The sequence below is a fragment of the Aotus nancymaae genome, unplaced genomic scaffold (assembly GCF_030222135.1).
Source record: "Aotus nancymaae isolate 86718 unplaced genomic scaffold, 86718_ANA_hifiasm-v0.15.2.pri h1tg000015l_1, whole genome shotgun sequence".
Lineage (NCBI taxonomy): Eukaryota > Metazoa > Chordata > Mammalia > Primates > Aotidae > Aotus > Aotus nancymaae.
In genome coordinates, this window is record NW_026988427.1 from 11,252,926 (window position 1) to 11,278,216 (window position 25,291).

The 25,291-nt window shown below is 54.5% G+C and overlaps 1 protein-coding gene across 4 annotated transcripts; it reads left to right on the top strand.

The window, feature by feature from the left end:
* The first annotated feature begins 1,300 nt into the window (after positions 1–1,300).
* Positions 1,301–19,100, top strand: GRM6 (glutamate metabotropic receptor 6). 4 transcript variants are annotated; one of them, XM_064376638.1, is made up of 11 exons: positions 1,301–1,477; positions 2,703–2,756; positions 5,958–6,174; positions 6,488–6,623; positions 7,297–7,451; positions 8,525–8,665; positions 8,768–8,968; positions 10,953–11,098; positions 11,184–11,807; positions 14,317–14,628; positions 15,645–19,100. In XM_064376638.1, the coding sequence occupies exons 1-11, from the start codon at positions 1,376–1,378 to the stop codon at positions 15,834–15,836; spliced, it is 2,280 nt and encodes a 759-aa protein (XP_064232708.1). In that variant the 5' UTR covers positions 1,301–1,375; the 3' UTR covers positions 15,837–19,100. The 4 variants fall into 4 exon arrangements, with proteins under 4 accessions (XP_064232708.1, XP_012306941.2, XP_064232707.1 ...); XM_012451518.2 differs by lacking the exon at positions 2,703–2,756; XM_064376637.1 differs by lacking the exons at positions 1,301–1,477; positions 2,703–2,756 and adding an exon at positions 3,088–3,591.
* The last annotated feature ends 6,191 nt before the right edge of the window (positions 19,101–25,291 follow it).

Sequence of the window (25,291 nt, forward strand, 5' to 3'; positions counted from 1 at the left end):
TGAAATCACAGAAGGCTGTAGGGGTTTCCCAGCCACAGGCATCGGGGCGGTGTGGCATGGGGCTGAATGAATTATGACGAATGTTCCTGCCCTTCTCAATCTTTGTTTCTGGGCCCCTCTGCCACCCATTCTCCTGCTTCTCAACTCTAACTCCTCAGCCACCCCCTCCCAGTCTCCTTACTTCTGCTCAGCCCCCTCATATTGGGGTTCCTGGGGCTCTGTCCTCACCACCTGTCCACACTCTCGGCCCAGTGAGCTCCTGCATCCCGTGGCTTTCAACACCACCATCGCAATCCCACCTCAGCTTTCCCTCCCACCCTGGCCTCTTCCCTCAATGCCAGGCTCATGAATCATGAAGCCTCTGCTTTCCTGCATCCAAACCTAACTCTTGGCTTCTGCCCTCCTTGACCTGCTCAGCTCTGTCTTTGCCCACGTTTTCTCAGGGAATGCCCCAGCAGTGATGCCATCCTCCACCCCACAGAGCCAATCTCCATCAGGCCTTAAATCCTGCCACCCCCTCTCCTGCTCCTCCAGCCCCCTGCTCACAGGTGTGCGCGCCTCCCTCCTACGGGGTGAAAACCCGCTGCCAGTCCCCTGCTGCTGCCCCTGCTTTCTGATGGTCTTTCCTCCAGGAAGAGGCAGGGCTGCCTTGGTCATGCCAAGCAGGAGGCTGCTGGGTGCTGGGAGCTGTCAGGCCTGCTCCTGACAGGGAAGGGCCCATCCACCTCCCAAGCCCAGTTAGTGCAGTCCTTTTCAATGTCAGGCTCAGCTAAGCTCCTCACCCTTCCCACTGTTACAGTGGATAGGAGCAGGGCTAGACCCAGCCTGCTGACTCTGGGCTTCCACCAGGAGAGGTGGCCCTGGCAGTACAAACTACTGGGGCCTGGGGAGTGGGGGAAGAGAGAAAGTGGCATGTTTCTTGCTTGCTCCCTCTGCCAGCCTTGCCCAAATCCCTGCAGCCACCCTAATCCTCTCTGTCTAATGGAGCCCAAGCCGGCTCAGGCCTCGTATGAGAAGCCGGCTGATCCCTGCGGCTGGGAGGTCACCACCTGTCTCCAGGGTGCCCTTTGCTCTCTTGGCACCAGAGAGCCCAATCCTGGGCCTCAGATGGGGGCGATGGTAAAGGCTTCTTCTGGCCAAGCCCCCTCACCTTGGCCCCCACGATCAGATGGGGAAAGTTAGATACAGAGAGCCTCATGCAGTGTATGCCACAGCCCGAGTCGCTGCCTCAGACCCAAAGCCCAGGGAGGCTTTAGACACAGCCAGAACAACCCATGGGGACTCCATCTTCCCATGCGAGAGCGGGCAGTGGGGGCTGCAGGGAGAGCCGGCCCCTCCCCTCCCCCCATCAAGGGCAGTGTGCGCTGGTGGTTTCATGCCATTCCTGATGCGAACCCCGATGCCCACACATGCCAGCTGCATGCCCTTGGGCAAGTCAACTCACTCCTCAAGAGCTGTTTCCCGACTGCAGGGTGTGGTAAGTTCACTAATATTAAAGGCTGCTCACTCCTGACTCCTTCCTGCCCCTTGCTCTTCCTCCTCCAGCTCAGGCAGCCCCTGCTCCCTGCAGGGTTTTGCAAGGAGAAAGCCGGGGAGTACCTTAGGCATCTGCAGTCAACAGCACTGGGCGGACAGGACAGAGGGAGAGAGACAGACACGGGACAGAGGGAGAGAGACAGACACAGGACAGAGGGAGAGACAGACACGGGACAGAGGGAGAGAGACAGACACGGGACAGAGGGAGAGAGACACGGGACAGAGGGAGAGAGACAGACACGGGACAGAGGGAGAGAGACAGACACGGGACAGAGGGGGAGAGACAGACACGGGACAGAGGGAGAGAGACAGACACGGGACAGAGGGAGAGAGACAGACACGGGACAGAGGGAGAGAGACAGACACGGGACAGAGGGAGAGAGACAGACACGGGACAGAGGGAGAGAGACAGACACGGGACAGAGGGAGAGAGAGACAGACACGGGACAGAGGGAGAGAGAGACAGACACGGGACAGAGGGGGAGAGACAGACACGGGACAGAGGGAGAGAGACAGACACGGGACAGAGGGAGAGAGACAGACACGGGACAGAGGGAGAGAGACAGACACGGGACAGAGACAGACACGGGACAGAGGGAGAGAGACAGACACGGGACAGAGGGAGAGAGACAGACACGGGACAGAGGGAGAGAGACAGACACGGGACAGAGACAGACACGGGACAGAGGGAGAGAGACAGACACGGGACACAGGGAGAGAGACAGACACGGGACACAGGGAGAGAGACAGACACGGGACAGAGGGAGAGAGACAGACACGGGACACAGGGAGAGAGACAGACACGGGACAGAGAAAGACACGGGACAGAGGGAGAGAGACAGAAAGGGGTTAGGGACACAGAGAGAGAACGTCAGGGAGCGACAGGAAGGGACAGAGAAAGATTTCCAAGAAGAGGACAGAGGCAGGAAAGCCAGAGACAGAGATGGACAGACTCCGTGTCAGACACAGCCGCAGAGAGACGGCCAGAGTCTGAGTCAGAGACAAACCAAAGACAGAAAAACAGGAGACAGACCCAGAGATTAGGAGAGGGAGGGGACCGAGATTCAGGGAGAGCCAGCACCGCCACTCCCACGCTCAGGAGGGGTCTCCACCCCCGGAGCGGTCTCTCATCCCTCCCCAGAATCCTTAAATCCTCTCTCGCTCAGGACCTCGGTGGCATCTGTCATAGACTTGTCCTGAACCGACAGCGGCTGGCGCAGGTGACTGGCTGGGGAGGGAGCCTGGGTGTTCGCTGGGGATGGACCTCGAGGAAGAGGGGCCAGGCCGTCAGGATGTGGGAGGCCTGGAGGGGTGGAGGCGGTGGTCGGGCGGGACCCCAGGGGATAGGGTTCAGCGCTGGTGAGAGCAAGATGGACGCCTGGGCAGGCCAGCTGAGCTAACTCCCCAGAGCCAGAGTGGAAGGCGCGCCCGGAGCGCCTTCTCCCCCGGACCCCGGTGTCCCTCCCGGCGCCCTGAGCCCGCGCCCTCCTTCCCGCAACCCTCAGAGCGTTCCCCGCCCCTCTGTCTCCCCGCAGCCCGCTAGACGAGCCGATGGCGCGGCCCGGGAGCGCCCGGGAGCCGCTGCTCGTGGCGCTGCTGCCGCTGGCGTGGTTGGCGCAGGCGGGCCTGGCGCGCGCCGCGGGCTCGGTGCGCCTGGCGGGCGGCCTGACGCTGGGCGGCCTGTTCCCGGTGCACGCGCGGGGCGCGGCGGGCCGGGCGTGCGGGCCGCTGAAGAAGGAGCAGGGCGTGCACCGGCTGGAGGCCATGCTGTACGCCCTGGACCGCGTCAACGCCGACCCCGAGCTGCTGCCCGGCGTGCGCCTGGGCGCGCGGCTGCTGGACACCTGCTCGCGGGACACCTACGCGCTGGAGCAGGCGCTGAGCTTCGTGCAGGCGCTGATCCGCGGCCGCGGCGACGGCGACGAGGTGGGCGTGCGCTGCCCAGGAGGCGTCCCTCCGCTGCGCGCCGCGCCCCCTGAGCGCGTGGTGGCCGTCGTGGGCGCCTCGGCCAGCTCCGTCTCCATCATGGTCGCCAACGTTCTGCGCCTGTTTGCGGTGAGGGCCGCGTGGCCGGGCTCGGCTTCCAGGGTCTCTCTCCCTTCCTCGCCCTGGGGTGGCCCGAGTCTCCTTTCTTTACTTCTTCTGGAAGAGTGTCCGTTTTAATCACTCGAATTCACACAGCGTCAAAGAAATCCTGTTCGCTGGGCCCGACGCAGGACTGAATCGGATCCACCCGACCACTCCAGCCGCCCTTGTCTACCCGGTCCCGCAAGGGCGCCCCTTCCCCGGCGGGTGCCACCTATGCCTAAGCCGGTTGGTTGGGGAGGGCGGCCTGGACTTCAGTCCCCATTTGCCGGCCTGCTCGGGTGTCCTTGTTCCGGGCGCACCCCCTGCAGCCACACTAGGTGCTCCTGCCCCTGGACCTGCGTAGGCTCGAGTGATGAACTTGAGTTTTATTTGGAACGGAGCCCTTCTTCCAGAGCAGCAACTGGGACGTGTCCTCGAGCTGCTATGGGGGGTTTATAAGCCCGAAAGGTCTGGTCCTTCTCTTTTTTGATCATTTAAATTCATTCTTAAAATGTCTGCCTTGAACCCTCCCTCAAGGGGCGTCCGAGAGCAGGGCGGGCTGTTCCTTTCTGAGCGCTGGTCTCCTGCACCCTGCTCTGCGCAGGTGCCCAGGCTGGCCCTGCCCTGTCCTCAAATGTAGGGAAGTGTCCCGTGAGGGACAGCGTGTTCCTTGAAGTTTTAGGGGCCAGAGGAATCGGGGTTAGGGGGCTTTGGCATATGAGTTTGGGAGTTTTCGATTTGGTCTTTAACTGGGGGTTGTGGGACAGTTTTTCTGGGGTTCTGTCAGGGGAAGGGCCATTTGCATGCGGCTGTCTGTGAAGGAGGAAGGCCTAGCTTCCATCTGCCTCAGGGAGGAACTTCTGTTTCCTCAGAGTTTCTCTGACTCTCCCAGGAGCAGCATCTGCGTTTGCTCCAGGCATGCTGGGCTGCCTCCCATCGGCTGAGCACATGGAAGCCCCCATCCCCGTTTCCTCGGGTGGGCAGTGTTAATGTGGCCAGACACACACTTCCATGCTGGCACCAGAGAGGCTGTGCTGCGGCCCAGGGGTTTTTCAGCCGCTTGTGTGGGTCCCCGGCCCTGCCTAAGAGCTCTAGTTTCTGTCTCTGTCCTCTAGATCGAAGGCAGAGATCCCAAACCCCAGGGCTTTCAAGGGGCCCAGTTGAGGACTCAAGGGGGCAGGACCCTGTGAGCCCAGGGCTCCCTGCTGCCATCTCAGCCCAGACTGAGGTTGTGCTACGGGCCTAGAAATGCAAACATTAAAACAATAAAAACGGTGTGCGAAGCACAGCCACAGGCAAGATGCTGCGATTCCTGTCTAAACGGAACAATACATTCATTTCCCGGCCACACTGTGCTGGGAGGCATCTTCAGTTAACTTCCCTGAGAAGGTCCAAGGGGCTCCGGAAGGTTCTTCCCGAACTCAAGTGTCCAGGAGTGCTAAGAGGACCTCAGCATTGCTCACTGAGCTGTGGCCACGGGGCCTTTCTTGCCTCCTGTTCTCCTGGGCTTTCTCTCTCTCTCACCTTCTTTCTCTCCGCTACCACCTTCCCTCCTTCTTTCTCTCTCCCTGCCCCTCCCTGCTTCCTTTTCATGCTGTCTCCACACTTTCTATCCTGCTTCAAACAACCCTGGGCCAGCCCCCGCTTCCCTTCCAAAAACTCTGTGTCTCTGGCCTTCACACCAGCTCCTGCTGCCGCCCCTCTTGCCCTGGAGCCCCGGAGCCCCTCTTGCCTGCCTTCTCAGCCCTGTGGCTCCGCCTCCACACTCCCTGGTCAGTTCAGCCTCTGATCTCTGCTGTTAATCACTCTAATGCACGCAGAGAAACCCAGTTTTCGACAGACCCCATCCTAGGCCAGACACAGCCTTAAATCAAACGCCTGCCGCTGCTCGGCTGTCTGCGCTAATCCCTCCTGGAGCTGCTCGCCCCTGCTGACCGCCCCTTGGTGTGAACCAGGACGATGTACTTTCCCCTGGGGCTGATTAGGACAGGCACATGCAGCTGGATGGGTTGCAGGTTCTCTGCTGGGGGGTTCTTGTTCGGGACACAGCTTGTACTACTGTACGTGGCCATCCTGCCCTCTCCCCTAGACCTGCGTACCTCCCACGTTCACAACCTTCACAGAGTTCTCAGACCCACTCACAAAACGCAGACCTTGCCCCACACCTTCTAGCCCTTCCAGGTGGCTGCTCCAGGTGGCCCCAGGTCCCCAGCCCAAACCTTCCATGCCCCATCTGTGTCCCAGGTCCCTGCCCCACACCTTCTGTGCCCCATCCATGTCCTGGGCCCCCCTTGCCCTCCCTCTATCGAGTTACTGACCTCCATCCACAGCCCAGCTGTCCTTCCTGCCCCCAGATACCCCAGATCAGCTATGCCTCCACAGCCCCGGAGCTCAGCGACTCCACGCGCTATGACTTCTTCTCCCGGGTGGTGCCGCCTGACTCCTACCAGGCCCAGGCCATGGTGGACATCGTGAGGGCACTGGGATGGAACTATGTGTCCACGCTGGCCTCTGAGGGCAACTATGGCGAGAGCGGCGTTGAGGCCTTTGTTCAGATCTCCCGAGAGGCTGGTGAGCTGGGGACTCCGAGGCACCAAGGGGTCTACAGAGGGTGCGCCCAGGGCCCTTGGGTGGGGCAGAAGCAGGGAGACGAGGGGCCTGGGTCCACGGTGGGCTCCAGGGCCGAGGTTGCCTGGCTGGTACTCCACGTGAACAGGGCCTCTCTTTTGGAGGATTCAGCCCTACCTCAAGCCTGGCGGGCGGTACAGGCCAGATTTCACCCCTGCAGACCCCTCAGCCAGGCTACATAGCTCTATGCAGAGGTGGCCAGGTGGGTGTGTGGGTGGGTGGGACAGAAGCTGACTTTGGCACCCCCAACACCCAGGGGGGGTCTGTATTGCCCAGTCCATCAAGATTCCCAGGGAACCAAAGCCAGGAGAGTTCAACAAGGTGATCAGGAGACTCATGGAGACGCCCAACGCCCGGGGCATCATCATCTTTGCCAACGAGGATGACATCAGGTGGGACAGCGGCACAATCGCCGGGCTCCCTGGGGCTCTCCCTGAGGGTCCCGCCCCTGCTCTTGCACATCACTGCCTTATGCACACCCTCCCTGCCTCCCTTTCCCCTGCTCCCCGCATCCTGGACCTTCCCTGCTGCCGGCTGTGAGTCTGGTGCCCCCAGCGGCAAAGCAGCCGTGTCTGGGGAGATGCCATAAGCCCAGACCGAGTAGCACACAGAACTGGTGTCTGTGTTTACAGCTCCCGGGGCATGGGGAGGGACCTGAAGGCAGATCTGAGTGCAGAAAAGGAGCTGTTAGGGAAGGAGCCCAGGGTCCATATAGAGGCTGTGGACCTCGGCCCGAAACCCACCGGCCCCGAGCTCCTATCCAGCCTGGGAGGTTGGATGCGATGTTGGCGAAGGTGTGTAGGGCAGGGGTGGCTTCTAACAGGGTTTTCCCCGAAGAAGTCCCCCCCATACAGTGGGTTACACTGGGCAGAGCAAGTGGGCGGGCCTGGGGTCAGAGGAAAGCCCAGGGAAAGTGCGCAAAATGCCTCAAGCCCCATGTTTCCTGAGAAACAAGGATCTGGTGAGTGTTTGTGGAGCAGGGGAGATGGATAGAGTGGGAAGGAACCAGGGCCAAGCTGGAAGAGGTTCCCAGACCCTCTCTCACTGCAGCCCTGTTCCTACCAGGCGGGTCCTGGAGGCAGCTCGCCAGGCCAACCTGACCGGCCACTTCCTGTGGGTCGGCTCAGACAGCTGGGGGGCCAAGGCCTCGCCTATCCTGAGCCTGGAGGACGTGGCCGTTGGGGCCATCACCATCCTCCCCAAAAGGGCCTCCATTGACGGTGAGTCCAGGGGCACTGAGTTCCCCACCCCACGTGTCTCCCCAGCACCCCCTCTTGGGGATGCTCTTTTCTGCATCGGGTAATTGGTGTGATAATCCAGGTCCCTTCTCAGATCCCCAGATCCCATGATTCTGATAATCTGTGGACACGTCCCTCCAAGCAGTGCTTAAATGAGATGGCATGAGGACAAGCACGCTCCACTCACCGGACAGGGGAGGAATTGTTGGTTTTTTGGTTTTGATTTTAAATTTAGTGCCTGTATTTCTAGTTCTGCCAAATACATTCTAATCTGAGGGTGAGGGCAGGAGGGAGAGAAACCAAGGATATGGAATATACCGTCCTGTTGATCAAAGTGATGCGGCCCTTGCACCCCCAGTCCCGCCTGTGGATCTGGACGAATCCAGCAGGGACAGATGGTTCAGTTTACAATAGGATTGCTCATTTTCCCCAAGGCTGGACTGAGGACACCTTGATGACACACGTCAGGGCTATTTTGTGAAACACAGACCCTGGAAACGGGGAGCCCTGGGTGCTAGGGCTTCCCAGCCTTAGGGGGATATTCACCATCACACCTTTTATTTCAGCTACGATGCATTTGGGTGCCAGTGACAGCCTGCACTCAGGGTAGTTTTAGTGACAAAGGCATCTCCTCACAAAACAAGAGGTCTAAGAGTTGGCGACTTTAGGTGTGGGGCAGTGAGTGAGTGACACTCTCAAAGCCCTGGGCTCTGTCCATTGTTTTGTTCCACCATTCCCTGTGGTTGCCTTGTGTCTTCCTGCTTGTGGTCTCATAGTCACAAGATGGCTGCTGAGGCACCACCCATTACATCTTCACAGCGGCATCCTAACAGGAAAGAAGGAGCAGGGATAAAAAGTCTTTCAATTGGTGAGGCTCTGAGTTTGCATTAGCATGCAAATTCTACCCTGGAACCCCCGGTTGGCTCTGAGTCCACCAATCAGAACTTGGTCACCTGGCCACTCCTAGCTGCAAAGTGAGCACGTGGCAGAAAGACACAGGAGAAACACAGCTGGCTCGGGTCATCACCACCCTCCCCCTCCTTCCCTTTCTGTAGGTTTTGACCAGTACTTCATGACTCGATCCCTGGAGAACAACCGTAGGAACATCTGGTTTGCTGAGTTCTGGGAAGAGAATTTTAACTGCAAACTGACCAGCTCAGGTACCCAGTCAGACGATTCCACCCGCAAATGCACAGGTGAGAGCTGCCCAGGGAGGCAAGGGTGGGGAGAGGGGAGGTGGGAGGCCGGGTTGGGTGCATGGGGGCCGGGCACACTTTCTCTGGGCATCCCTAAGACAGGCGAGGAACGCATCGGCCGGGACTCCACCTACGAGCAGGAGGGCAAGGTGCAGTTTGTGATCGATGCGGTATATGCCATTGCCCACGCCCTCCACAGCATGCACCAGGCACTCTGCCCTGGGCACACAGGCCTGTGCCCGGCGATGGAACCCACCGATGGGCGGACGCTGCTGCAGTATATCCGAGCCGTTCGCTTCAATGGTGAGTGGGTGCCTGCACGCCTGCAGCAGTGAAGGGCAGCAGGCAGGGTGGGTTTGTCTGTGAAGCCTGGGATGACCTCCGGGTGGAAGCGCTGGGAGCGGCTGCGTGGTCGAGTTGGGGCGCCTGGGGCTGAGTGCCAGAGACTTGAGACAAGTTCCGGTCCCCACTTTTTAACGCTACTCCCTCCTGGGCTTCGGTTTTCCCCGTGCTGGTTTGCACATTCAGATGCTGGGGAGCTTCTCTGTGATCCCTTCTGCCTGGAACCCTCAGTGGATCACACAGTACCCCCCTCCACTGCGCAGAGCTTGAGGGCATGTGGACCCTGGGGGCGCACGTGGGGCGAAGTTCAGACTGCATGGGGGGCCCACCCAGGGGCACGCTGCCCACTCTGAGTCACACGCTAGGTACAGGTGTGGGTCTGATGTGTCCCTCGGCACCAGCCTAGGTGTGTGGTCAGGGCTCAAAATTCTGTCTTCTGAGAAGACCCCGGTGGACTCAAGCTGCGTCCACAGTTTGTGGAGAGATGACTTTCTGTTCAATTACTATCCTTTACACAGTTCAAAACTCCGCTCTTCCACTAAACACCTGCTCGCCACCTTCTCTGTACCATGCTCTCTGCTGATCAATTCAGCTTAATATTACTCCAGAGCAGTTCTGTAGGCTGGTAGAACAAGCTTGTAAGAAAAATAGAGCTCATTGTTCCAGTCATTCCAATTTCAAACTATCCCTCAGACCTCTCTCCATGTCTGACCTCATCCTCTAGCCTGGACAGTGAAACTTTTTTCATTTTTAATTGTGATAAAATACACATAATATAAAATGTATCACCTTAACCATTTTTAAGTGTAGACTTCAGTCATGTTAAATACATTCAGGCCCCGCGCAGCGGCTCACGCCTGAAATCTCAGCACTTTGGGAGGCTGAGGTGGGCGGATCTCTGGAGGTCAGCAGTTCGAGACCAGCCTGGCCAACATGGTGAAACCTTGTCTCTACTAAAAATACAAAAATTTTTTAGTTACTCTACTAAAAATACATAAAGTTTAAAATTGTGTAAAGGATAATAAAAAATTAGCTGGGCATGGTGGCGGGTGCCTGTAATCCCAGCCACTCAGGAGGCTGAGACAAGAGAATTGCTTGAACCCGGGAGGCAGAGGTTGTGGTGAGCCAGGATCACACCACTGCACTCCGGCCTGGGCGACAGAATGAGAGTCTGTCTCAAAAATGTAAAAAAAAAAAAAAAAAAAAAAAATCCGAGTGTTGTGCAGCCGTCACCACCATCCATCCCCAGAACTCTTAATCTATGAAACCAACACTCTGTACACATTAAACAACTCCCCACGTCCTCCTCCCACCAGCCCTGCAACCACCGTTCCACTGCCCCCTCTATGAATTCTGTCCCCTCGGTACCTCCTGTGGTAGAATTCGACGGTATTTGCCCACGTGTGACTGGCTTGTTTCACTGAGCCTCATGTCCTCAGGGCCCATCTATTTTATAGCGTGGGTCAGAACTCCCTTCCTTTCGAAGGCTGAATCGCATCCCATTGTTTGAATGGGCCCCATCATGTCCGTCCGTTCCTGTCAGTGGACACTCCGGTGGCTCTCGCTATGTGAATAACGCTGCCGTGGACACGGCTGTACAAGTATTTCTTTGCCACCCTGCTTTCTAGTCTTGTGGGTATCTGCCCGGGAGTGGAATTGCTTGGTCATGTGTTTAATTTTTTGAGGAGGCTGCTTTCTGCCCGTCCACCGTGCCCAAGGGTTCTGGTTTCTCCGCACACTCACCACACTTCTTATTTTCTGGCTCTTGGATAGAAGCCATCCCAACGGGTGAAGGGGGATCTCCCCGTGGCTTGGATTTCCACCTCCCTTATGAGGAGTGGTGCTCGTTAAGCTCCTCCTTTCTCCTGCTGGTCCTTGGGGCCTCCCCAGGAGGCCAGCTCTGCTGGGCTGGAGGACCAACGAGGATGCCGGGCTCTCCTTCCAGGCAGTGCAGGCACCCCTGTGATGTTCAATGAGAACGGAGACGCGCCTGGGCGTTACGACATCTTCCAGTACCAGGCGACCAACGGCAGTGCCAGCAGTGGCGGGTACCAGGCAGTGGGCCAGTGGGCAGAGACCCTCAGACTGGATGTGAGTGCGCAGACCGGGCCCCGGGTGGGCATGGGCCCAGGATTCCGGAGGCAGAGGCCACCAGCCTGTGCTTTGTGCATCCCAGGTGGAGGCCCTGCAGTGGTCTGGTGACCCCCACGAGGTGCCCTCGTCTCTGTGCAGCCTCCCCTGCGGGCCAGGGGAGCGGAAGAAGATGGTGAAGGGCGTTCCCTGCTGTTGGCATTGCGAGGCCTGTGACGGCTACCGCTTCCAGGTGGATGAGTTCACGTGCGAGGCCTGTCCCGGGGACATGAGGCCCACGCCCAACCACACGGGCTGCCGCCCCACGCCTGTGGTACGCCTGAGCTGGTCCTCCCCCTGGGCAGCCCCGCCGCTCCTCCTGGCCGTGCTGGGCATTGTGGCCACTACCACGGTGGTGGCCACCTTCGTGCGGCACAACAACACGCCCATCGTCCGGGCCTCGGGCCGAGAGCTCAGCTACGTCCTCCTCACCGGCATCTTCCTCATCTACGCCATCACCTTCCTCATGGTGGCTGAGCCCGGGGCCACCGTCTGTGCCGCCCGCAGGCTCTTCCTGGGCCTGGGAACGACCCTCAGCTACTCTGCCCTGCTCACCAAGACCAACCGTATCTACCGCATCTTCGAGCAGGGCAAGCGCTCGGTCACACCCCCTCCCTTCATCAGCCCCACCTCGCAGCTGGTCATCACCTTCAGCCTCACCTCCTTGCAGGTGGGTCCGTGGGCTCCCAGGGGCCAGGGCAGGGAGAGGGACTGTCCTCAACTTTAAAAAGCAGAAAAGGCCAGGCACAGTGGCTCACTCCTGTAATCCCAGCACCTTGGGAGGCTGAAGTGGGCGGATCACCTGAGTCCAGGAGTTTGAGATCAGCCTGGGCAACATGGCACGACCCTGTCTCTACAAAAAATATGACAATTAGCTGGGCATGTTGGCGCATGCCTGTGGTACCAGCCACTTGGGAGGCTGAGATGGGAGGATTGCTTGAGCCCAAGAGTTCAAGGTTGCTGTGAGCCAAGATTGTACCACTGCACTCCAGCTTGGGCGTCAGAGGAGACCCTGTCTCAAAACAAAAAGAGAAATGTTGATTCTAGAGTCACTCTTTTCTGTTTTGGCTCCTGTGTTTTGTTTTGTTGTTTTGTTTTTAAAGGCCACAGGAAAGGGAGCCCCTTCACTCCTATGGTGACAGCAGCTCAGTTAGGGCGGCCATCCTCCCTGCTGGGTCCTTTAAGGAACACGGGGCAGTAAGGTGGGGAGTGTGGGCCTCAGGGACCTTTCTGTACCACAGTGAAGTTATTTTCATAAACCGAATGTGCTCTTCCACAATTGGGCTCACATATGGAAATGGGACAAAGAGCTACCTGCCCGGTTTTCCTGTTTCCACAAGGGAGTCACTGCTGCCCCGTTCACTGCGGCAGTGTGGACGAGAGGCGCGGGGTCCAACATTTTACTGTGGAGTGGAGCATCGAATTCCATCCAGTGGCCGATGCTTCATGCTGTGCTGTGCATTAAGAAATGGAGCTCCTTTGGGGGATTCTCCTAAGACAGTAAAGTCATTACAGCCTTGGAGACAGCTCCTGGAGTCTGGAATGCCCTGGATGTTTTCTGTGGGAAGGGTACAAGAGACAGATGGCTTGGGGAGGGTGACTTGGTGTGACATTGCAGGGCCAGGTGGAGGGTGGCCTCAGTGCCAGCACCTGCTCATTTGGACGTGGCACTCTCCACTCCCAGCAAGCCCCTTCTCTACTGGTCCCACACACGCCACGTGCCTCGGTCTATGCAGTTCTTCGTGACTAGGAGGTACTCCCATCCTCCTCCAGATAACAGAGCCTGGGCGTCCCCTGGTCAGGCCCGGGGTCTCCGTGTGAGAAGGTGCTCCATGCTCCCCCACCCCCAGGCCGAGATGCTTACACCACATTTGGGGTCCCAGCTCTCCTCCCCAGCCTGAGCCATTGCCCGCCCCACACTATACCCTCCTTTCCAGATAGATGCATCTTTAAACAAACACAAACTTGCAACTGGACCAGGTGTTTTTGCCATGACTACCACATCGTGATGGATGTGAAACGGCGTCTCACTGTGGTTTTAATCTGCCTGCAGCTAATCCTAGTCGCCCGGCCCCGGGGCTTTCCTTTCCTGTGCTTGCCTGTGCCTGCCCTTTGCTCACGTTCTGTCGTTTTGCAGGAGTCCGTTCCTGAGTGAGGCATGCTCACTCACTCTCAGTGCCACGGGCTGCAGCGTCCGTGGGCACGTTTCGGTTGTCACTGCTCTGCGTCCCTGGACTTGCATTTTTGTTTCTTAAGAGCAACTTTTTTTCCCCCACCTGGAGCCTTGTCCTAGTAGGAACTTCCGAACTTATTTTGGAAGGTCCTTTCTTCAGGGGTCTGCTGCCTTTGGGAAAAGCACAAAAAGCTGCTTCTTCTGGGTGGGCAGATGATTGCAAAGCATCCCTTCTGGCAGGATCACATGGCCCTGCTCCAGGTGCATGGCACGGCGCTGGCATGCAGGCCGGATTCCAGTTCCACCCGCACTCCCAATCAGGCGCTCTCGTGCAGTCAACAACCTGCACAAACGTCTGGGGCGGCCCTTCCAGGGTCCCACCTCTATGCAGGTGGCTTCAGTCCTGTTTCCCAGCTTCCCTTGGCTGGAGGTTGTGTTTCCTGTCCTGTGAGAGAATTGGAACCCCACCTACTCCCTGTGGGAGCCTGCAGACGCCAACACTCCTCAGGCCACCTGGCAGCAGCTCCCACTCTTGCCGCTCCCCACTGAGTGCCCCTGTTTCTCTTGCCTGTGACGTGCCCTTATTTTGAAGCTCACTGCATGTGAGGAGGCTAGAGAGACAATGTGAGTAGGGCCTCGGTTCCAGAGCTTCCGGCCGCAGCCATCTACCTGGAAGGGGTGAGGTCAGTGGCACTGGTAATATTAATGGCTAGAACACAGGAAGAGGACACCAAGCCGCCCTTTATGCAAACTGCACTGATCATACGGCCAACACAGCCCTTCTCCGCAGCTGCAACGTCACAGGCCCTTGGCTGGGTGGACCCCTCTTGAGCTGCCCCTTCCTGGGCTGCCACCCCCTCTTCTCCACTGATTGCTCCTGAGAGCAACCACGAAGAGGCGGCCAGAGCCTCAGGGAGATCCCAGCCTGCCAGGGGCCTCGGTGGGAGCTGGAATGGACCTGTCCCTGGAAAATGCTGTGCCTCTGATGTGATATTGGCTCCTGCAGGTGGTGGGGGTGATAGCGTGGCTGGGGGTCAGGCCCCCACACAGCGTGATTGACTATGAGGAGCAGCGGACGGTGGACCCGGAGCAGGCCAGAGGGGTGCTGAAGTGCGACATGTCAGACCTGTCTCTGATCGGCTGCCTGGGCTACAGCCTTCTGCTCATGGTCACGTGCACAGTGTATGCCATCAAGGCCCGCGGCGTGCCCGAGACCTTCAACGAGGCCAAGCCCATCGGCTTCACCATGTATACCACCTGCATCATCTGGCTGGCATTTGTGCCCATCTTCTTTGGCACTGCCCAGTCAGCTGAAAAGGTAATGAGGTCCCCAGAAGGTCTCACCGCCTCGTGTTTCCTGCCTGTCCTGCGGCTGATTCATTCAGGAGCTTAAATGCCTGTTCACGCTTTTGTTTATCCCGTATCCGGCTGCCTGCTCCTTACTTGGTTCATTCATTCGCTTATCTACGTTTCTAACCCTGCTTCTTAACTCCCACTCTTCTTTTTTATCATTTTCATTTCTTTGAGAAATGGTGCCTCACTCTGTCACTCAGTTAACTTTTTTTTTTTTAATTCAAGTTCTTCATATGCTTTTTTTTTAATTATTATTGACACAGAGTCTCGCTCTGTTGCCCAGGCTGGAATGCAGTGGTGTGATCTCGGCTCACTGCAACCTCTGCTTCCCAGGTCAAGCAATTCTCCTGCTTTAGCCTCCTAAGTAGCTGGGACTACAGGCACACACCACCAAGCCGGGCAATTTTTGTATCTGTAGTAGAGACGGGGTTTCACCATCTCGGTCAGGCTGCTCTCGAACTCCTGACCTCAGGTGACCCACTCGCCTTGGCCTCCCAAGGTGCTGAGATTACAGGGGTAAGCCACTGTGCCCAGCCTTCATATGCTTTATAGCGGCCAACCCATTAATGTGTCAGTCCATCGCTACATCATTTATTCACATGCAGGGCAGAACAGTTTATGTAACTGTCATCCATTTGTTTGCCCACCTGCTCCTGAATTCAGTCTCCGCCCATTTATTTATTTGCATGTATTTGAAACGTGCTCATTCGCTGGCTCCCGTTTCCCCAGGTGTCACTCCTGTTAATAACCCCTCCTCGCCCCTCCCTCCTGCCTGTATCAGAGCCGCACGGAGGCTGCCAGCCCCTCAGGCGCCAGGGCCTCTGCTCAGACCGTTGTCCTGGTCTAAGTGCTCATTTCCCGTTCCCAGACGGAAATAGACCCAGCCCCAGTCTGTGTGGTGAGGATGTGTGGGGCGGGGCGGGGCGAGCGGGGCGGGGCGAGCGGGGCTGACCCCACCTTGTCCCCTCCTGCGTGGCCTAGATCTACATCCAGACAACCACACTGACCGTGTCCTTGAGCCTGAGCGCATCGGTGTCCCTCGGCATGCTCTACGTCCCCAAGACCTACGTCATCCTATTCCATCCGGAGCAGAACGTGCAAAAGCGGAAGCGGAGCCTCAAGGCCACGGTGGCAGCCCCGCCCAAGGGCGAGGATGCGGAGGACCACAAGTAGCAGGGCAGGTGGGAATGGGACTGCTCGCTGCCTCCGCTTTCTTCCTCCGGCTTCACGGTGGAAGCTGTAAAGAGCCCATGCCTACAGTGAACAGAGGAAGGGCGTCTGCCAAGACCACGCGCAGCACGGGTGGGGCTCGCCTTGAGAAGGACCTGGACCCAGCTCTGCCCTGATTCCAGCACCTGAGCTTCAGGCTTCCTCACCACAGACCAGACTCGCCACCTATGGTAGGAAACAGCCACCGAGAAGGTTCTAACTCCAGAGAGGGACTAAACTTACTCTCTTTCTAGGTTTAAAGATGATGATGCAGCCCCGGGCTTTGCCTGGTTTGAGGGAGATGTCCTCCCCTCAGTCAAGCCCCATAACCTGGGCATTGGGCAGCGTGGAAGAACGTGTAGATCCCAGAATGAAACATGGGGTCAGAGTAGAGGACGAGCTGTCTCAGCAAGAGACCTGTGGCTGTGCTTCTGGACGGAGGCACTCAGGTCTGGGTAGGATTCCTCTGGCACGGAGAGAGACCCCCTGGGTGAGATACCTGTGAGCATGGGAAGGGCCTGCAGTGGGCGAGGGAGTGAGGTGAGGAACTGGGGTGCACCCCCATGAGATTTTCCATGCCATGGGCTTTTCCCCCGCCCCCCAGGATTGGGCAAGGTCAGTCTTAGAGTACAGCTGTTTTCCTCCCCTGTATGTACCCCCTTAAATCACCCCCAAATCTTGGTCAGGCACAAGGGCTCATGCCTGTAATCCCAGCACTTTGGGAGGTCCAGGCGGGTGGGTTACCTGAGGTCACGAGTTCAAGACCAGCCTGGCCAAGATGATGAAACCCTGTCTCTACTAAAAATACAAAAAGTTAGCCAGGCATGTGGCAGGCACCTGTAGTCCCAGCTACTCGGGAGGCTCAGGTGGGAGAATCACTTGAACCCAGGAGGCAGAGGTGACACTGAGCTGAGATCACGCCACTACACTCCAGCCTGGGCAACAGATCAAAACTTCATCTCAAAAAAAAAAAAAAAAATCACTCCCAAACCTTAAGAAATTCAGATCCACTTGTGTAGTGTTAGTGATGTGAGAACAAGGAGCAGGGATGCAATTGTGTTGTGTTTGGGGTTGGGGATGGGTTTAGAACTCCAGGTTGGCAATAGTGACAGTGAGTCATGTCTGTGGTGAAGGTTAATCCCAGATGGACGGCTCGGGATGAGTCAGGCTCAGGATGGAAACTCTTCATTCCCCGTACGTACTGGGAAGCCTCGTTCAATAGTTGTGCACGAGGCCTGGGAGAGGCTTGGGCTGCAGAGGTAGGCACATTTGTTTTTCATTGACAGTTTTTATAAAAAAGCTTAGTTTCAGTTATGGAATTCTGTGTCCCTGGGGGTAAAATTTAAATTTTGTTAAATTGACCGCTGTTTAAGATCAGTGTATAGTCTCTAGTATGTGATGTCTGGAACTAGTTTGAGGGTGAACCACACTATCCAACATATGGACTCCTCATACAGCTTCTCTGGTGCGCAGTAGGTTTTGACTTTGGGACTAGGTGTTTTTTTGTGTGAAACCTCTGACTCTCCTTCCCCACCTCTGTGGCTCCTAGGGCTCCTCCGCAGTGTGAATCAGGACGTTTCCTTTGTTGCTGAGTGCTGTCCAGAATGTGTTTACCCACAGGGTTTCTCTCCCGTGCGGGCTCTCGTGGGTAATGTGGTGTGTCCCTTGCCGAAGGAGGTTCCACGCTTGTGATCGTCTGGGGCTCTTCTATATGAACTCTGAGAGTCAGTGAGCGCTGGCCTCCCAGTGAAAGTTTTCCTGCATTTGCTCTTTTCTCAGTGTTTCTCCCGGTATGAGTTTTTGATGTGCAATTAGTTTTGACTTCCTGTTGAAAACTTTTCCACATTTTTTTACATTTGTGTTTTCCCCACTCTGAACTCTGATTCAGAATTAGAAGCCGTTCTGAGTAAAGGCGTTTCCACACTGACTGCATTAAGAATTTCTCCCCAGTGTGAGGTTTCTGGCATAGAGTCCTGGCTTCCCGCAGAAGACTTTCACACTCTGCCACGTTCATGCCCGCGGGCCTCTCTGGCGGGAATCCTGTGATGCACCGCGAGTCCTGGCTGCCTCCTGTGGGCTTTGTCACATTGGGTCTACTTGTAGGTTATCTTCACAGCGTGAACCCTTCTGTGTACAGTGGGACATCCTCTGTTACTAAAGATATTATCATATTCAGTACATTCACAAGGTTTCTCTACTTTCTGAATGTTCTGATGTATACAAATGACTGACTTCTACAAGAGGGCCTTTCCCACACGCAGTGTGTACATACAGTTTCTGCCTGTGATCATTTCTTTTTTTATTATTTAATTTTTTTGGAACAGGGTCTTGCTCAGTTTCTTAGGCTGGACTGCAGTGGCATCAAAGCTCACTGCAGCCTCGACCTGGGCTCAAGCAATCCTCCAGCCTCAGCTTCCTGAGTAGCTGGTGTGCACCACCATACCCAGCTTTTTTTTTTTGGTAGAGATGAAGTCTCACTATGTTGCCCAGGCTGGTCTCAAGCTTCTGAGCTCAAGCGATTCTCCCACCTCCACCTCCCAAAGTGCTGGGATTACAAACGTGAGCCATCGCACCTCCCCTCTTTGATCATTTCTTTGGTGTTCAGTGGAGGTTGAAAACTCCCTAAAGATTTTCCTGTTTTTTGCATGCGGGGATTTGAATTCTTTGAGGTCCAATCAATTTATTCGGACCCCTGAGAAAAGTATTGTGGCTTTTCTCCCATGTGTGGAAGGTATGAGGCATTCTGCCGATGTGGTTTCTCTTCTGCCGGCTGAGCTGACCTGCACCGAAGCTTCTGTCCCACTTGATGCGCTTGAATTATTTCTCCCATCATGAATTGTATGTCCCAGTGAACATGGAGTTCTGATTGGGGGTTATTCCACGTTTACACAGTTAAAATTGCGGCGTTCCTCTCTTGGGATGAGAGCTCTAAAGCAGAGTAAGATTATGTTTTGACATAAGCTTTACCCACCTATTTATAAGGTCTCACCTGTGGTCCAATGTGCCGAGACTTGTATCGAAGGGCTTCTGTATGTTAACCATATTCTTAGGCTTTCTCACTTGTGCGAATCTTCTGACACATTTATTACAGCTTTGCCACATTTCTTATACTTTTTGCTCTTTAGAAACTTCCCCCTAATTTACCGCATTCATTGCTTGTGATAAAGAGTCCAGGTAACTGACTTTACTCAGTTACTTCCTGTTAAATAAATTTAACTTTTCCCAAAAGTTTGATTTGGGCCTTTGGTTGCTCCTTTATACATTTCATAAAACTTCTTAAAAAATGGAATAAAATGCACAATTCTAAGTGAATCTTCCCATCATTTTATAGAATGAAACTGCTTCACAAATACTCTTTATTGATACCTTTGTTTCTAAGTAAGAAAAATTCCAAACTGTAAATATTTTCCACCCCTTGGGTTTTGATGGGGGAACACGGCTGTAGGATGGACAGCCAGAGTGGAATATTGATGGTTATTACAAGCAGCTTGGGGGGTTTCCAAAATGACATTCCACCCTGTGGAGAAAAGGCTGAAGACATGCAAGGGATAGAAACCAAGAAGGAATAAGGCTCTGACAGGAAGAAACTGACCAATTGGATGGAATTCCAAAAAGAGTGTAGAGAGGTAAATTAGCAAAAGGACTGGATTTGGCCGGGTGCGGTGGCTCACACTTGTAATCCCAGCACTGTGGGAGGCTGAGGTGGGCGGATCACTTGAGGCCAGGAGTTCAAGACCAGCCTGGCCAACATGGCAAAACACCATCTCTACTAAAAACACAAATTTAGCCAGGCATGGTGGCACATGCCTGTAATCTCAACTACTCGGGAGGCTGAGGCACAAGAATCACTTGAACCCGGGAGGCGGAGGTTGCAGTGAGCCAAGAGATTGCACCACTGCATTCCAGCCTGGGCAACAGAATGAAACTCCGTCTCCAAAATGAAAAAAAAAAAAAAAGGACTGGACTTGAAAATTTTAAGCCTTATCACTTCATTTGTGGAGTCCTGTCTTACTCCGTTCAGGCTGCTATAACAGAGGACTACAAGCAGTGGCTTCTGGAAAACAGGCGCTTCCCACAGTTCTGGAGGCTGGGCAGTCCAGGAGCAAGGCCCCGGTGGATTTGGGGTCTGCTGAGGGCTGCTTCCTGGTCCATGCTGTGTCCTCACATGCTGTGAAGTGTGAGGGCACCTGGGGTCCCTTTCGTAAGGGCTCTAATCCCATGCCCAAGGCTCTACCTTCATAACCCCCCAAAGGCCCTACCTCCAAATACCATACATTGGAGGTTAGGATCTTACCATATGAATTTTGGAGCAACATAAATACTCAGCATATAGCAATTACTCTGTCGGAATACTAACTAGTCTTTCTGCTTCTTGTATCTTTTCCCTCTTATTCATCCTACACACTAATATAAAAAAATCAGCTTTCCATGGCACCATGGTGCTGTGACCCCATTGCTAGGGTCCCAGCCTTTTCCGGGTTGTGATTCATTCTCAAAGCTACCTGCAGACTCTCCTAACAGAAATAGTAGAAGGGTACATTAGTCTAGGGGAACATGGCCCCAGGCACTGCTCACTGATACAGTCTGCCAGATTAGGTATGATCATAGCTCTCTCATACTGAATTTACCGGTAGTATCAATGTCTGAGTTGTTTTTCCCATTCTGGTCTGCAGACAGGTAAAGCTTCCAGGGCGCACAGACCTTGCCTTGCTCATGCCCTGTGTACTTCTTTAAGTCAGCTTTCACATCTTGACCTTGCACTGTGTCATGGTTAAGGCTTCTTGAGGTCAACTGCAGCTCTGCTAGATGAGTGACCTCGGGCAAGATACGCATTTCTCCCACAGTCACTGAAAGCCAGAGTCTCCTTAATGCACACTGTACAGGTGCCCAAATTGCTGGCCCCGTAAACCTACCATTGGTGCTCCCAGTCCTACCAGTCACTGCCCACACAGGCCCCACTCGTTAACTCAGCCCCACAGCTGGGCAGTCCCAGGACCCCATCTCTCACCCAGGTGGCCCCTACTCACTGGCCCCCACAGGCTGCCCATTCATTGTTAGTCCCACATATAGCCTTGGGGCTTACTCTGTGCTAAGCACCTGGAATACGTCAGCAGACAAAGCAGACAGGAATTGCTTCCTTCAGGTGACTTGCAGCTAATGGTGGAGACACACAATAAACAACATACAGAACTAATAAAGAATATTGTATGTTGGAGGGTGACATTCTGGGGACAAAAGAAAACAGCAAAGCAAGGAACAGAGAATAAGGAAGCTGGGGGCGATGGCTGCAGTTCTGAATGGGGCAATCCAGTGCAGGCTTCAGCTGAAGGAGGTGGGGAGCGAGCCACGGGGATGTGTGGGCGACAGGCTCCTGCAGGCCCTAGGGCAGGGGCTCGCCTGGTGTGTTTGGGATCCAGCAAAGAGAGTGGCACGGAGGAGCAGGGTGAGGGAGGGAGGCAATGTGAGGAAGGCAGCAAAGTGGAGCAGTCAGGGTCTCCAGAGGACAGAGCCCAAAGGATCAACAGATTAGACATAGATGTGGATTAGATAGAGAGAGACAGTTTTGCTCCAAAGGCCTTCAGCTAATTGGAAGAGGCCCACCCAAATTATTGGGGGTAATCTCCTTTACCTAAAGTCAGCTGATTGTAGATGTCACCTGCATCTACCAAACACCTTCACAGCAACATCTAGATCAGTGCTTGATTGAATAACTAGGTCCCATAGCCTGGCCAGGTGACATAGAAAGCTAACCGTCACCCGAGGCACCAGCGCATGTGTATCGTGTGTGGCCCTGTAGGCCAAGGCCATTAAAATCATGGACTTTCTTTTACTCTGGGTAAGATGAGGAGACACTGGAGGGTTTTAATAACAGTTAGAGGGTCTGACGAACTAAAAGGACCACTCTGGCTACTGTGTTGAGAATGTTTTAGAAACATCTTTTGTCTTTTCAGAGTATATTACATGCGGACAGTGTGGCAGACACCTTTATTCCCAGAAGCAACACTTCGCAATCACACCCAAGCGGCACTCTTAGCAACATCTTTTATACACGCAGAAACAGTGCAGTGGTCACCTTCATTCACAGGACTAGTGCTGCTCTCAAACGTGCACTGCTAGCATTCTTAGCAACATCTTTTTTTTTTTTTTTCTGAAACAGAGTCTTTCTCTATACTCTAGGCTAGAGTGCAGTGGCGTGATCTCAGTTCACTGCAGCCTCTGCCTCCTGATTTCAAGTGATTCTCCTGCCTCAGCCTGGGAGTAGCTGGGATTACAGGCACCCACCACCACGCCCAGCTAATTTTTGTACTTTTAGTAGAGACAGGGTTTCACCACGTTGGCCAGGCTGGTCTCAAACTCCTAACCTCAGGTGATCCACCCGCCTCAGCCTCCCAAAGTGTTGGGATTACAGGTGTGAGCCACGGTGCCCAGCCAGAGACATCTTTTGATGTGTACTTATATTTTGGGAAAAGAATAAAAAGGAGAGAGAAAAGAGGTGAACAGAACTTTGGCAGCCAGAGTGACTGACTCCTGAGATCCATGGTGGTACATCTTATTGGGTGAGCATTTGGGTTCTATCACAAAGCCTTCACATTTAAAACCCTTCTCTTAACTCTAATGTGATCCTGGTCAAGCTACTCAAGTCAAAGACTCCTTGTCTGTCAAGTAAGTATGATAATCATATCTAGCTGATGGGTAACCATCCACCCCTACAAACTCGAAGGTTCCTATATAAATTTCATGGCATAGTGTAGAAAAAATGCACACTGCCTGGCTCATGAGTGCTCAGTGAACCTATCTCTCATGCAATAATGGAGAAGTATAAAAACCATTAGAAAGACTAAGAGAAGTTCCTGACTAAAGAAAACCTAAAAGACAGGAAGGACCATGGCCTGCTTCTCCAGGAACAGCCACTGACGCGTCCTTCACCTGTCTAACGGCTGCGTAACTAGGCTCCCGAGATCCAGTTTATCTCTAACTTCAGGTATCCATGTTTTCCTGCCAGACTCTTGTAACAAACATCTTTCCTAATGAGCCTGTTTAGTTAAGGCATTATCTTCACCTCGCCATCCCAGCCCAACCCCACTGCCTGCTTAAGAAGTTGAAACTATCACCCTGGTGACAACGGCGTCCAAGTTTCATCTCCTGCCTGTGTACGCGCTGATCAAGAGCGCCAGAAGTCATATAACTAGATAAGATTTTTTAAAATCTTCAGTCGACCTCTATGTTTTTAATCAGTAAAGACACTAAACACTGGATGATAAAAGATTTGCCTGTGTGTATTACTGAGACGAATTAGCAATTAAACTTCAGGTGATTAAATACGTTTCCAACTTTGGAATTCCTTCTTCACTGCAAGGAAAATTAATTGAGAGAGAAAGAAAAGCAATTTGAAACTTTTCCATTTTCTAACACTCTGGTAAAAGGTATATTATTACAAAAACTATCTGGAGCTTGGAAATTTGAAATACGAAGCCCAAAACCAGGTAACAGCTTCCTCCGTTTCAAGTGCTACCAAGGCCCCCTGCATGAGCTGATGGGCCTGTGTGGTCTTACAGCTTCAATTGATGAAAGGCAGGGAGGGCAAGTGGGGGAGGGGGAAGGGAGGGAGGGGAAGGGGGAAGGGAGGGGGGAGGGGAAGGAGGAGGGGAGGGGAGCGGGAAAGGGAGGGGGAAGGGAGGGGGGAAGGAAGGAAGGACTTCAGTAGGTCTGCTGCCAGTCACCACTGTCAGAAAGGCCTCTGCGTTTTATTCTCAAACTGCTGCCTCTCCAGGGAAAGAGGTCCTCGGGGTCAGCGCTCCACCTGCCCTTCCCCCGCATCTTCACCCAGGCTCCCGGTTCTCTCACCCCCCCACCGAGAAAGTGTGGATCTGAGAAGGGGGTGAGCCACCAAGGGCCGCAGCCTCAGCGGTGTCAGGCCTGGGGTCATCTGTGGTTTGCCTGCACGGGACCTTTCCACATCCTCCCTTCTTTGGAGAAAGGCCCTGGGTTTTTCCTGTGGACCCCTCTCTCCCACTCTTGGCTCATGTGGTTTGGGTGAACCCCACCTCCTTAGGTTCCAGGTGAGCACGTGGCCCCAGCCCTCTCCACCCACCAAGCCCAGGCAGCGCAGACTTTTCGATTAGGTGGAGTAGACACGGTGCCAGCGGCCCAGAGTGCTTCTAGGGAAATGTTTTCAGTTCTCCTCAAACTGGAAGGGAAAAAAATGACCTTTTAGGGTCAAATACCAATGCAGTTGTAAAACAGATTGTAAAATGTTGCATGGTCATAAATAGTTATGAAATATAGTGTATATATTTAAAAATTTTCCTGTATATTTTGTTTTAGCCAGGTGTGGTGGCTCACACCCGTAATCCCAGCACTTTGAGAGGCCAAGGTGGGCAGATCACTTGAGGTCACGAGTTCAAGACCAGCCTGGCCAACATGGTGAAAGCCCAGCTCTACTAAAAATACAAAAAATTAGCTGGGCGTGGTGGTGCATGCCTGTAATCTCAACTACTGGGGAGGCGGAGGTAGGAGAATCACTTGAACTCAGAAGGCAGAATTTGTAGTGAGCCAAGATAGCACCATTGTACTCCAGACTGGGTGACAGAACAAGACTGTCAAAAAAAAGAAAGAAAAGAAAAGAAACAAACCTTTTGGCCGGGGACAGACAGAGCGTGCCCTTCCTGGGGCTGGCCAGTTCTTAAGAGACAGCGAAGAATGAGCTGGGCATGGCTTCAATATGCACTAACCACCCAGAGCCAGGCCTCCTCTCTCAGGGTCGCACGCCCCAGGAGCACCACTCCGCTGCCTCCATCATCCCCGAGGTGGAGACCAGGCACCTAGGGACACCCCTCTCCTTACGGATTAGAGCCCGCTGAAATTACTCAAACTAGTCAGTCTAAACTATGCACCCTGCCCTGCCTTTCCCTCAGAAACCCAAAGAAAGGCTCTGGCTTCATGCTTCCCTGCATACCCCCGACTCCCGTCTTCGTCCTGGCCACCCTGTGCCTTGCCCACATGGCCCTGTATGGCCTGCCCGGCCTCCTGTCTCCGGGGACAGTGAGTAACTTCCGTTTCCCGAGCCTCTCCTCGGCCTCTTGTGGTTGCATCTCATTGACCGCCTCGTAATAGAATACAAAACAGGATGGAAGTAACGGTTTCATGCAATTTTGTGACGATTAAATGAATTAACATATGCAAAGTTCTTACAATAGCATCTGGTACTAGGCGTGCCCTCACATGTGAACTGTGAGCCCCAGTGATGAGGGTACAGCTCTTTATATTCCACAGTGTCAACGCTCCGCTTTTGAGGACCACATAGGGTTTCAATGGTCACTGCCAGGGGCTTGGGCCAGGCTGGCTACAGAGAGAAAAACACTCGGAATGCTTCTGGCCATGTCTTAGTGCCATCTAATCAGATAACCAAGTGACAAAAA

Bases quoted from the DNA above. Each gene is read 5' to 3' on its own strand.
- GRM6 (XM_064376637.1), top strand. From the start codon at position 3,088: ATGGCGCGGCCCGGGAGCGCCCGGGAGCCGCTGCTCGTGGCGCTGCTG. The intron at 11,808-14,316 runs GTGGGTCCGTGG...TGGCTCCTGCAG, and splicing joins TCAGCCTCACCTCCTTGCAG to GTGGTGGGGGTGATAGCGTG. The intron at 14,629-15,644 runs GTAATGAGGTCC...TGCGTGGCCTAG, and splicing joins CTGCCCAGTCAGCTGAAAAG to ATCTACATCCAGACAACCAC.